This window comes from Sinocyclocheilus rhinocerous, unplaced genomic scaffold (assembly GCF_001515625.1).
Source record: "Sinocyclocheilus rhinocerous isolate Xijiao unplaced genomic scaffold, SAMN03320098_v1.1 scaffold945, whole genome shotgun sequence".
Classification (NCBI taxonomy): domain Eukaryota; kingdom Metazoa; phylum Chordata; class Actinopteri; order Cypriniformes; family Cyprinidae; genus Sinocyclocheilus; species Sinocyclocheilus rhinocerous.
In genome coordinates, this window is record NW_015629570.1 from 233,763 (window position 1) to 246,974 (window position 13,212).

General features: G+C 36.2%; 1 protein-coding gene across 1 annotated transcript in view; it reads right to left on the reverse strand.

Moving 5' to 3' along the window:
* LOC107739319 (SH3 domain-binding protein 4-A-like) overlaps nucleotides 1-13,212 on the reverse strand; it is a 39,619-nt gene that overhangs the window by 1,090 nt on the left and 25,317 nt on the right. The window contains exon 4 of the mRNA XM_016551407.1: nucleotides 46-234. Within this exon, the coding sequence (XP_016406893.1) occupies nucleotides 46-234 (189 nt within the window). The remainder of the gene's footprint in view (nucleotides 1-45; nucleotides 235-13,212) is intronic.

Here is a 13,212-nt window from a genome sequence, read left to right on the forward strand (position 1 = left end):
TGAACTCTACTCTTCTATATTGAAAAGGAGGTTTTGTGTCCTCACCTCACTGTCCACCATCCCAGTTTTGTCTCTGTGTGGAGCCTCATAGGCCTCCATTTGTTGCTTGGATACGTGGGCGAGTTTTTCGGCGAGCTCCCTCCAGCGAGGTGCCACTTCCACTGCAGTCGTCAGCAACACGAAGTCCATAATGAGTCGGGCCACCAAACCCTGACAATCGATCTTCAAAAGAGCCTGAGTAAGAGATAAAAATATTAGCTTAATATTCCAGAATGATAGTTACTGATGCTGTACAAGGATTTAAAGCATCTACATAGTAACAAAAAAGGCCAAAAACTTACATTTGTGGGACAAAAATTTCATCTTTATGAGCTTTACACAAAGGTTGAAATGTTGCACTGCAATTTCACTAATATTTTAAGTCACACTTGACCTGAAATGCTTGCGTTCTTTTAATTTAACATGACTGGAGATCTTTCTAGCACCATAATACACAATAATGTATTGACTCAAATAGGCCTGATTTTTTATCATGAACTGAATTTCTATATAACATGAAGCCTTTTTTACATGTGTGCCAGACTTGCCATTCATTTATTAGGAATAATTGTATATTTTTGTTTATGACCTTCAAAATCTCAGGTTTTATTCTGTGATGAATAGAAAGTTCAAAAGAAATCTTTTTTAACATTATAAATGTCTTTTGATCTGTCACTTTTGATCAAATTAATGCATCTTTGCAGAATAAAAGTATACTTATATTTCTTAAAAAAACAAAACAAAAAAAAAACATACTGACCCCAAACTTTTAAACAGTATTAGTTTATTTTACTGTATAAACTATATTCATTTTATTGTTTTATAATATTTTATATTATAAGTATATATACATTATTTTTTTATATATACAGTGGAGATCAATATTAGAGAATAATCTATAAATACTTGATTTTTTCTAAAATATTGTTTATCTTCAATCAAATTTTAAAGGAATATTAGCTGTAGGGTATATCACTACTAACGTGTTTGACAAAATATCCAACGCATTTTAACAAAAACCTTTATTTTAAACTCAGTGATTAAAAGTAGAGAACAGTAACAACTGTAGCATGAAAGAAGATTACAACTAAAATTTTGGAAGGTTCCAGCTATCAGAAATTAGTAGGATGTGTAGAGGCCCCTGCTTTGAATGACTTTAGCACATCTGCGGCCACAGGACATTACTGGTTTCTCAGATTGCGCTCGTGTGATCTTGGCCCTCTTCTTCCACTCTCTTCCAGTCTGGTAACTGTAATGAGGTTCTTAGCCATAACTTTGTTGCCAAGGATTTTCCAGAGGTTTTAAAGGGGTCATATGATGCTGCTAAAAAGAACATTATTTTGTGTATTTGGTGTAATGAAATGTGTTTATGTGGTTTAAGGTTAAAAAAACACATTATTTTCCACATACTGTACATTATTGTTTCTCCTCTATGCCCCGCCTTTTTGAAACGCGTCTTGTGAAGGGAACATTGTCTTGCGTGAAAATTGCAGGCTGATTGGGAGATGCTTGCAGGGAAGGAACTGCATGTTGCTGAAGGAGGTTCTGATAAACATTTGCATTCACCTGCCATGTATCTGTACAAGAGGCCCAACTCCTGCTGCAGAAAACATCCCCAAACGATGACACTTCCTCCTCCACCTTTCACTGACTTCTTTACGCACTCTGGGCTCAGTCTTTTAACAGTTTGACACAGAACAAAATGTTTCCCATCTGACCCAAATAAATGAAACTTGCTCTCATCACTAAAGTGAACTTTGGACCAGTTCTCCTCTCTCCACACAAAATGCTCCTCAGCAAAGGTGAGTCTAGCCTTTTGATTCTTTCTGCTGATGAGAGGTTTGGTCACTGTAGAGTGTGCTTTCAGTCCGACTTCTCTTAAATGTGCCAAGACAGATCCTTACCCTGTTCAGCGCTGAACTGGTGAGCAATTCCATCTGCAGTGTTGAACCAATTCCCCATTGAGAGTCTCTGCATTATCCTGTCTTCTCGTGCATTTGTCTTACGTGGACGACAAGCCTTTTTGGGGGACTTGAATGAATGAGTGTCATTGTAAAGCTACAATATTCAATAAAATCACAGATTTGGAATGACCAGCTTCTCTTGCAGTGACTGAGAGGGTGTTGGCCCTTTAACTCCCTTTGGCCTTCATCTAGACAACTTCCTGTCGCAGGGTTTCAGTCACCTTAGAGCGCCCCGCCATCTTGCAATCTCAGTAAAAATTAAAGGAATGCTGCCAGTTAAATAGGGTTTGTCATATAATTAAGGAAATTAGCACCAGGTGCCAGATTAACACCAATAAATTGGAGGTACCTGTAAGTGTCCTATAATTTTGATAATTTTTTTACACTGCGCTTCAGAATATAATTAATTTATGAAATAAAAAAATAAAAAAATAAACTGCCCTTCTACTCCTGTTAGGATAACTTCAAATAGAACTAAGCAGTGACTTTGAGTGAAATTTAGGAAATTGAAGGTTGTTCTTTAATTTAGATCTCCACTGTAAATAATATAATGTGACACTAAGGACCTCATATATTCATGCAAAACAGCTTAAACATCTCTCAGCACACACACCCGAAAGTGAGCTAACCTCCCTTAGGAGTGAAATCTGATTGATATCAAGTCAATTGTGTTTTAAAATAGATGTCCAGATGTGGCAGGAGAACAACAATACATCCAGTCATGAAACAAGAATGGATAAGGTATGTAAAAATATAAAATAATGCAAGGTCAGGAATTTGTAGTCTTCTCTCTGTGGCCTCCACGAATGAGTGACTGAACCCTTCAAAGAACCCGACCGACCAGGTTTCCTGCCACACACACACACAGACACAGCCATGTTTGGAATGAGAAGGGACCCCTGGGGTCCGGCAGAATGAAGCGGTAATCCCCGCTCTCCTTCATGCTTGTTGCCGAAGAAGGGAAGAAAGGAAAGAAAAGCACAACTAGAGCCGTGGGAGAACTTCAGCCAAATGATAAGATGTATACAATCATGAGAACAGCCTCCCTGTTGGGTAAATAAAGTCAATGACTTCCTTTTCATTGCTTTATGAGACACTGTACATGTATAAGTGAGATGAGGGAGGAGGAAACTTCCAGAACAGGAGAGTATCGCTTCAAAAGCATGATAAAGCTGTGAGGCGACTTCTGATTAATTCCACTGCAGCACTGAGAGTTCTTTTGTTTAAGGAACGCATAAATATTCTTTACTGCAACTTCAGAATGCTTCTGTAAATCTAAACCTAAATGACAGGCACTTTAGTTTGAGGGGGGAAAAAGCCAAGAAAATGCCCACAGAAGCACTTAACGATGCAAAAAACAGGATTTTTTTAATAAACACCACAATATAGTTAAATATATTTAACGTTATAAAATAAATCTATATATGTATATTAAAATACATATAAACAAATATTATAAATTATTTTTTATTATATTTCTTTACAAAAGCATTCATAGTCATCAATATAATATATGTTTAAAATATAATTGCATCTAATTTATAAAAGTGTGTGTGTATATATATATATATATATATATACATATATAATATAATTATTATTATTATTTTAATATATATATTCTCTTGTGATGGCAGCCACATATTTGCTGTGACAGTATCTGACAGCACAGGATGCAAATAGTCTTTTGTATGAATGCGGTAATGCTTTTCTGGAAAAGCAATTTCCATCTTTTCTTTTCCTTTTTTCCAGAGCTTTTCTCAATTTTTCTTTCTCTATCTGTCTTTCAGCACGCTTTCATTTTATTGCAGCCAATCCATGCCTGATCTTCCAGGCAAAGGCCCTCGCTGCGTTCTCGGCCAAGAGAAGACTCTTGTTGAAAGCATCCAAGAGGTCTGCTGAATCCTGACATTTGGGATGAGATGGCAAAATGTCACAGTCATTAGAGGGAAAAATAAGTTCGGCCAAACAGCCCCGGGTAATTTTCTTTCTTGCCAAATGGCTTTGTAATGTATTATTGTTGGAAGTCTCGCAAGAAATGTACAGCGTTGCATTACTGCTCCAAACAACACCTTCAGCTAACCTTTAATCAATGACTGATGAGTCGTTCAGATAATTACTTGCAAAGATCTCAAATATCCATTTGTATTTATGTAACCTCTACAACATATATTGTAAACCTTTCTAAACAGATTGCTTCAAATTTAAGGGCTGTATGTTTTTGATTCTTTAAGAGTCATTTAATGGGAACCAGAGCATACAGGCCACACAGCACTTTGTTTTGATTCACTAAAAGTAACCAGCTCATAAGAGTCATTCGATTCATTAAAAAAAGAATCAGCTCATAAGTCTAAACTGTATGTTTTTGATTTGCTATAACTGGTTCATAAGACTCATTTATTCAGGAATCAGACTACACTGGTCACACTTTATTTATTTTTTAAACTACTAAAAAAACTGGTTTGTTTTCATTGGTCGCATTATATGTCTTTGGTTCTCTAAAAATAATCACCTCATAAAAGTAATTCCTTCTGGAATCGGACTACACCAGTTGTGCTTTTTGTTTTGATTCACTGAAAACAACAAAAGAGTCATTAGTTTTGAAAACACACTAGAGTGGTTGCAAACTGTATGTTTTATTTGATTTGCTAAAAAAATAATAGGCCTGGGCGATAAAACGGTATCGATATTTATCGACGGTATACACCTTCTTCGATAACGATATAAAAAATGTTCGATATAGTGCACGATATAGGCACGTGCTATGAGTGACGCAGACAGCACACACAAACACGAACACATGCTGAATTGAGTGCTGTGGAGTGCGAGGGAGCGTCATCAGTGGCGCACGAGATGCGGTGATAATGATGTAAGTGACGTTGTTGCATTTTAATGTTTTGTTAGTCTAGCCCACGAGATGCGCCGCTGCTGTATTATGCATTCAAAATATTAGAGAAATATAGAAGCTCAATGCGGAGAAGATCTTGATTAGGTGAAAACCGAAACCAAGCCATTCACGCTGATGCATATTCAGCGCATTTTTAGACGGACAAATATGACTGCTGCCCTCGCTTCTCACACAAGAGATGTAACCGTGCAAAGTTAAAACAGTTTAAACTTTTAGAAAACATGTCGCGAACTTGTGGAGGTTTATTCCTTTTCACTGCGTCTCTTATGTTTTTAAATGCAATCTCCGTGATGGGCGATTCAGCTCTTTGTATTAAGCAATGCATAAATACATGATGCTGTTTTGTTCATAATTGTTTATGCAATTTACGAAATTATAATTGATTTATATGTGTTAATTTAGATGTAATGCACGTTTTTTTATAGACAGTTATTTCCCTGCGTTGACATCCAAGAGGTCTGCTGAATCCTGACATTTGGGATGAGATGGCAAAATGTCACAGTCATTAGAGGGAAAAATAAGTTCGGCCAAACAGCCCCGGGTAATTTTCTTTCTTGCCAAATGGCTTTGTAATGTATTATTGTTGGAAGTCTCGCAAGAAATGTACAGCGTTGCATTACTGCTCCAAACAACACCTTCAGCTAACCTTTAATAAATGACTGATGAGTCGTTCAGATAATTACTTGCAAAGATCTCAAATATCCATTTGTATTTATGTAACCTCTACAACATATATTGTAAACCTTTCTAAACAGATTGCTTCAAATTTAAGGGCTGTATGTTTTTGATTCTTTAAGAGTCATTTAATGGGAACCAGAGCATACAGGCCACACAGCACTTTGTTTTGATTCACTAAAAGTAACCAGCTCATAAGAGTCATTCGATTCATTAAAAAAAGAATCAGCTCATAAGTCTAAACTGTATGTTTTTGATTTGCTATAACTGGTTCATAAGACTCATTTATTCAGGAATCAGACTACACTGGTCACACTTTATTTATTTTTTAAACTACTAAAAAAACTGGTTTGTTTTCATTGGTCGCATTATATGTCTTTGGTTCTCTAAAAATAATCACCTCATAAAAGTAATTCCTTCTGGAATCGGACTACACCAGTTGTGCTTTTTGTTTTGATTCACTGAAAACAACAAAGGAGTCATTAGTTTTGAAAACACACTAGAGTGGTTGCAAACTGTATGTTTTATTTTATTTGCTAAAAAAATAATAGGCCTGGGCGATAAAACGATATAGTGCACGATATAGGCACGTGCTATGAGTGACGCAGACAGCACACACAAACAAGAACACATGCTGAGTTGAGTGCTGTGGAGTGCGAGGGAGCGTCATCAGTGGCGCACGAGATGCGGTGATAATGATGTAAGTGACGTTGTTGCATTTTAATGTTTTGTTAGTCTAGCCCACGAGATGCGCCGCTGCTGTACTATGCATTCAAAATATTAGAGAAATATAGAAGCTCAATGCGGAGAAGATCTTGATTAGGTGAAAACCGAAACCAAGCCATTCACGCTGATGCATATTCAGCGCATTTTTAGACGGACAAATATGACTGCTGCCCTCGCTTCTCACACAAGAGATGTAACCGTGCAAAGTTAAAACAGTTTAAACTTTTAGAAAACATGTCGCGAACTTGTGGAGGTTTATTCCTTTTCACTGCGTCTCTTATGTTTTTAAATGCAATCTCCGTGATGGGCGATTCAGCTCTTTGTATTAAGCAATGCATAAATACATGATGCTGTTTTGTTCATAATTGTTTATGCAATTTACGAAATTATAATTGATTTATATGTGTTAATTTAGATGTAATGCACGTTTTTTTATAGACAGTTATTTCCCTGCGTTGACATCATATGCTGCATTATTTTGCTCATTGCGTCCTCCTGTGGCCTCGGGAAACAAGCCAAACGTTTCCTTAAGACCTATTTAATCTGCATATAAAACATTAGAAATTAGATATCTGTTTAATTTTTATTGTGTTTGACTGTTAAAACAAACAAAAAAAAAATTAGTTGTTTGTCTCAATAAATTGGGTTGATTTGAAAATACAGTGGTTAAATTTAAACCACTATTTTTTTTTTCTATTGCTCTGTTTTAAAAAAGGTTATAAAAAATGTCAATAATTATCGGGTTGATTTGAAAATACAGTGGTTAAATTTAAACCACAATTTTTTTTTTCTATTGCTCTTTGTTTTAAAAAAGGTTATAAAAAATGTCAATAATTATCGATACCGAGCGATATTGAAACATTATATCATTGATATTTTTTTTTAGCTACTGTTTATCACCCAGCCCTAGGTTCACAAGAATCATTTGGTCAAAAATCAGACTACACTGGTTATGCTGTATGTTTTTGATTCACTAAAATGAACTGTAACATGAGAGCCACTTACTTGGAAATCTGACAACATTGTTTGTTATATGCTTTGATTCACTAAAAAGATCTGCATCAAAATAATCATAAGTTTGGAAATCAAACAGTGGTGGCAAAATTGCTTTTACCATATCAGTTGCAATGTACTGTATAATTCACTAAAAAGAATCACTTCATAAGAGTAATTTCTACAGGTGTGTGTTTTTTTTCATGCATAAGAATCATTTAATTCAGGAATACTACACCAACCATGCTGTAAAGAGCTGGACCACACAGGACCGGATTTGAACAGCTATTCCCTCCATAAATGAGTCTCCTATGGTTCTTTACTCCTAAAATGGATGCTTTATTTATTATTTGAATGCGTCTAGTCAGCCCAGGATCAAGAGTCTATTTCCAGAGAAGGTTTGGTGAACTGGCGCTCTCTGAATAGACTTATATTTATGCATTCACTTCCTGAGTTTTTTTCATCTTTGTAAGCCTTTCCGAAAATTCCATAAACAATGGGAACAACGTTTCAGTCTACAATGTTTGTTTTACTGGCAAGACCATAAAGAGTATCCACTAATATAGTCAGACCCAAAAGAAGTCACATGAAAGCATAATTGATTGGATGTTTTGGTATGAGAACTTAGGAAAAATTAACATGCAAATTCAATTAGAAGTCTGCTAAAGCATGAATGGCTTCCTATCCGTCTTTCTGTCTAAAATCTGACTCGAAAAATGCAGAGCTTGACAACATCGCCTATCCAGATTCCAGACTCACAGGAATGTAAATTCCATACCGGAGCGCGACTGGAAGGTAACAAGAGCGTTTTTGGCTGTATCCAATCGGACCAGAATGCCTCCTCAATTACCTGGTTAATAAAGAAAATGATGAATCGTGAAGGAACAGGACCTCAGGCATGGTCTGAATTCTTGTGCTTATCCATCACAAAGGAATGTTCCGGAATTAGAACACAGAACATTCCGGGGGCCAGGGGGCCACCTGTTCGGAATGCAACCGCTTTAATGAGGCTAGTACGAACGCTACTGTTTGGAATAGAGCAAATTTCTGAGCTCTATGTAAACTTTACCATCTATGCAGGGCGACATCTGAATAAACTGCCTAGCAGCCACTACCACAGTGTTATCAAAGTCAAACAGCTCTCATAACATCAGACTTCAGATGCCAAGCTCAATACGATGATTCAACATACAAATGGGAAGATGACTGGATTTAGGGTGGTGTCGTTATGTAGGTAAATACCTGAGGTGAAATTCAAAGGTTTGTAAATACAAAGAAATGAGAACAAGAAAAAAGAAAATCTGTATATACTTCCAAAATAAAATGATAACATTATATTATACATTTAATTATCAGCTTATAAATATATTTTAAATGTAATTAAAATAAAACCAACATCTTTAAAAAATTTACTAAAAATAATAATACATAATATATCTTTTAAATATATTTACATATTGGTACAGTGGAACGCTAACAGGTTAAATCACAAATTACAGCTGATAAGAATCTCCGGTTTAGCTTTATGAATGAAAACACCACATCAACGACTGAAGTAGTCCTTAAGTTTTGAGCGAAACTTACTATAACGCAGAAAAACTGGTCCTCAGGGTCTCAGGCCTGAAAGTGGCATTGCAACTAATTTCAGGTTTTACAGGAAAGTTCCAATCACTAAGAAAAACCCATTAAGGGTCTCAGAATAGTGGCTGAACGGTCGAGTATAAGAGACATGCTCTCAAATGGGATTGCCGCGCTGCTCGCCCTCGGTACAATATAGTCCACTTTCCCCGCAGACAACCTGACGGGAATGAAGGACAGATGAAATTGACCTGTGAGCTTAGGAACAGTGGCATCTCGTTTTCTACAGTTTAGATGCCTGCTGTGGCTTCCTGCGTTTCGGCAGTTTAGTGAGAGATGGGAAGCAAAAAAGATGGAAAGAAAAGAAACAGTAGGGGGGGGAAGGCAATCCGATGAGTGGGTGGAAGACAAAAGATTTTCATTCTTAGTTGTAAAACTGCATAAAATAAACCCTCCAAGGATTTTCTATCTCTCTAGTGACAAGAATAATGAGCTGAGTTTTTATTTTCTAGTTGAAAGGCTTTTTTCTAGTGTGGGAGAATGTATAATATCAGATCTGTTCTGCATTCTAGCCAACATATTACAAGAATAGTTCATCCAAAAAATGACAATTCATCACTTGCTCACCCTTAATGTCTTTTTGTATGACTTACTTTCTTTTGTGGAACACAAAAGGAGATATTTTTTCTTCATAATAAAAGTAAATGGTGACCACGGCAGTCGAGCAAGATTTTTAAGGCAAGAACAGAAAAGGTGTGTTTTTAAAAATCAGATTCAAAATCTGAATATATATGAATTAAATGAAAGAAAAACGCAAAATAGCATTTTCAACAGTAATCTCAGACTTTCGGATTTGATTTTCTACAGAAAGTTTGGTAACAGTTTACAGTAAGGTTCAATACATTAGTAAACATGAATTAACAATTAACAATATTTAAAAATATTTATTATTCTTAGTTAATGGCGATTTCATCATTCACTAATGCATTTTTAAAAGTTGTATCGGTTAAACATTAGTTAACGGACCTGGGCTAACATAACCTAACAATGAAAAGTTATAATTGTTTTAACTAACAGTAACAAAGATTAATAAATACTGTAACAAAATAACTGCATTCAAAATGTACTAACAATGAGCATTAACGTTATCTAATGGAAAGTTATTGTAAAGTGTCATCGAAATTTCTATGACTTAATTTTTTAAGGTCTGGAAAAAAAAAACGTTTTAAAAGTCCCTGATATTTTCATGATAACACAAACATAATATGCACTACATTTATACTGCAACTCAATCATTTCCAAACATTATCTTTCCATGTTTGCAACTGACTCCCTTACATTAACTTTCATTTCAATGATGGGATGATATCTCAAACGTTCAATTACCAAGCGATCCATCATGGCATCTATTATGCCATGAAAAACGAATCATAGCTGCTGGATTTATATTGGCCTCCCTTGGCATTACCTGGTTTCCCCCATCATCAGATAGATTAGACCTGCCAAGATCCACCGCTGGCACCACAAGACACCCAGATCAGACAGCCCTAACTGAGAGCCATGAGGTTAACGTGGCTTGTTGTCTGAAGGGGTAAGGGAATAAATTGACGGCAAATGTCTGCTGTCAGAACTGTGCAGAGGGAAAAAAAAGTGAATGACCTCTGTTGACAAAACTAGCTTGATCTCAGTTGTGAGATGTTATTGATTAGGGAAGGTCTTGATAGCACAGTGATAAATTTGAGCAATAATTCCAAATGATTTCGATTTGTTCATGCTGTGGTGCGGTTAGCAAAAGTCAAAAGCCCTATTCGCACGGGATTAGTATTACCTGGTGACCTCCAGTCATTTGTAATAATTGCGGAGGTTGTCTGTGATCTTAATCCCGTGCGAATCGGCCATGTCTGTAATTTGTAAAGTAAAAATTCCCCCGCAAATGACCTACCATATTTCGCCGAACACCGAGGTCCTGTGATAATATTAGTCCCGTGCGAATCGGCATCTCTGTGATTTGGCCTGCATTTGGCGGGTCGTATATCATTTTTCGAGGTTTTTGTTTGCTGTGCGCCTTTTTATCCATCTTTCGTGAAGAATGGAGCTGCGTTGGAGTGTTTGATAGTATTTTGGGTGCTGTCATCATATCGCTACACCATACAATTTGCAGAAAGAGAAAGCTGAAAAGGTTTTGAGGTTAATGTGTTACAAATAAATCAAGCATAAAGCTTGATATATTATTTTAACCTGGTGAAATGTAAACGACACAGCGCACGAAACTATATTAAGTTTCTTTTTTTTTTTTTAATCCATCTGGACCATACGGGACTCTCAAACCCTTGACATCCGGGTATCCGGGAGATAAGTCAGTAAATTCGAGTAAAATCACAGGCTTCGCTTATCCCGTGTGAATGCACCACACGAAATTCAGATGTGGGGGGGTAATTTCAAAATCACACAAGGTCCCCAGATAATACTAATCCCGTGCGAATAGGGCTTTAATAAGGTTCTGAAAAGGTTACTGTGATGAATGCTAAATGGACATGCTAACACATTTGAGCTATAAGATTAAGACAATGCATACTTGTACGACACATTAAAAGTATAGTGAGCAATTTAAGCAAGTATGCTAATATTTTGACATACATTTATATTAGCTAGATGCTAACACAGAACAGATCTGTGCATTAGCATCTAGCTAAAAAAGTCAATCGCCTTCAAAAATCTAACTAACCCACAAACAAATTTCTAGCATGTTTTGAGTGTTAGCATCTAGCTAAAATAACCTTTAACATCTAGCTAATCCTTTATTTTTCACTATTTCTTAAAAGTTAATAAATACACATTTGAGCTAGAAGCTAAAGCTCAAATCATGCTAGAAGCGTGTGTATATACATGTAAAAAAATCTAACACAGCTTCAGTGTTAATATTTAAACATTCTATCATCAAGCTTTAATTTAATCTACCTTTAATATTTAATATTAAGTTATTTCTTAACTTTGAAGTTCATACATAAGTCACAAGCTCTTTATTTTGTTGTGCAAGGGATTGTGAGCAATTTCACCTGAAAAAAGCACCCAAAGATGTACACTTTAACATTTTACTTGAAATACCATACCACGTGGGCTCTATACTATCATTTAGAATCCACAAATTCTAATCTTGCATACTATTTATTAAAGATAGTATGCAAATTAGAATGCAAGTAGGTGAGAGAGAGAAAGTGAGAAGTCTCAGCTTTCCCTTTGAAACTCTAAACGATACTGCTGAATACAGTAGCAGCCACATAAAGCATCGATACAAACTTTCACTTAAAATAATGACTGTAGAATGAGTCAAAGTGTTGCGGTTATGGTCAAAGAACCACAGAAAAATAATCAAATTTTAGCTATGCTACCAGAGGGCAGGGAGAGGTGAAGGTCATGTTTCACATTGATTTCTAAAGGAGCATGTAAAATATGTCCCACCACACCATGGCTATTCGAGAAAAATGTCAGGGCTCAGACAGTCCTCAGGCAAAAGCTGTTGGAAATCTTTTAAATGCATTATTGAACCCTTAGGGGCAGAGACGGTCAGTTTAAACCAGACAGAGAGACAAAACTGTCAGCAAATTGAGATAAAATACACCTAATCAATTTTTTCAGAAATATCTAGAGATTACAGAGCTCTCCAGTAATTTTAGTACAAACAAATATATATAAGCTGTATTACAACAAAACGCTTTGGCTATGTGACTATAGTGACATTTATACAAAAGAAGCCACACCAAACCCCAAAAAAGTGGCTCACTGTTAGCTGGCGATAACCCACTGCAAATATTTAAACCAATCACATTGAAATGGCTCAGTTTAGATCGTTTTCTTTACTAGCCTGATGGTCTTGGAGTGCCCCCATGCTGTTTGGTTTTATTTTAGGAGTGTTTAGATATGGCTGAGTCAGCTGCCAAGCTCTTTCAGTCTTTGGAAGCTTCCAGAATGCCTAGCCAACCACCTAGAACACAAGCTTTGAAAATGCACCACTTGCTGAGTAAAGGTGGCAAACTGCCATTTATGACTTGATAAAACTTGCCTTAAAGGGGTCATATGATGCGATTTCAAGTTTTCCTTTATCTTTGGAGTGTTACAAGCTCTTGGTGCATAAAGAAGATCTGTAAAGTTGCAAAGACTAAAGTCTCAAATCCAAAGAGATATTCTTTATAAAAGTTAAGAGTCAGCCACACCTACCTAAAACGGCTCGTTCTAACACGCCCCCACACTGTAAACCCGAACAGTACTACTAACTTATAAAGATTAAGAACACTGCAATTAAAGTCTGTTAAATCGTTGATGCAACTTATA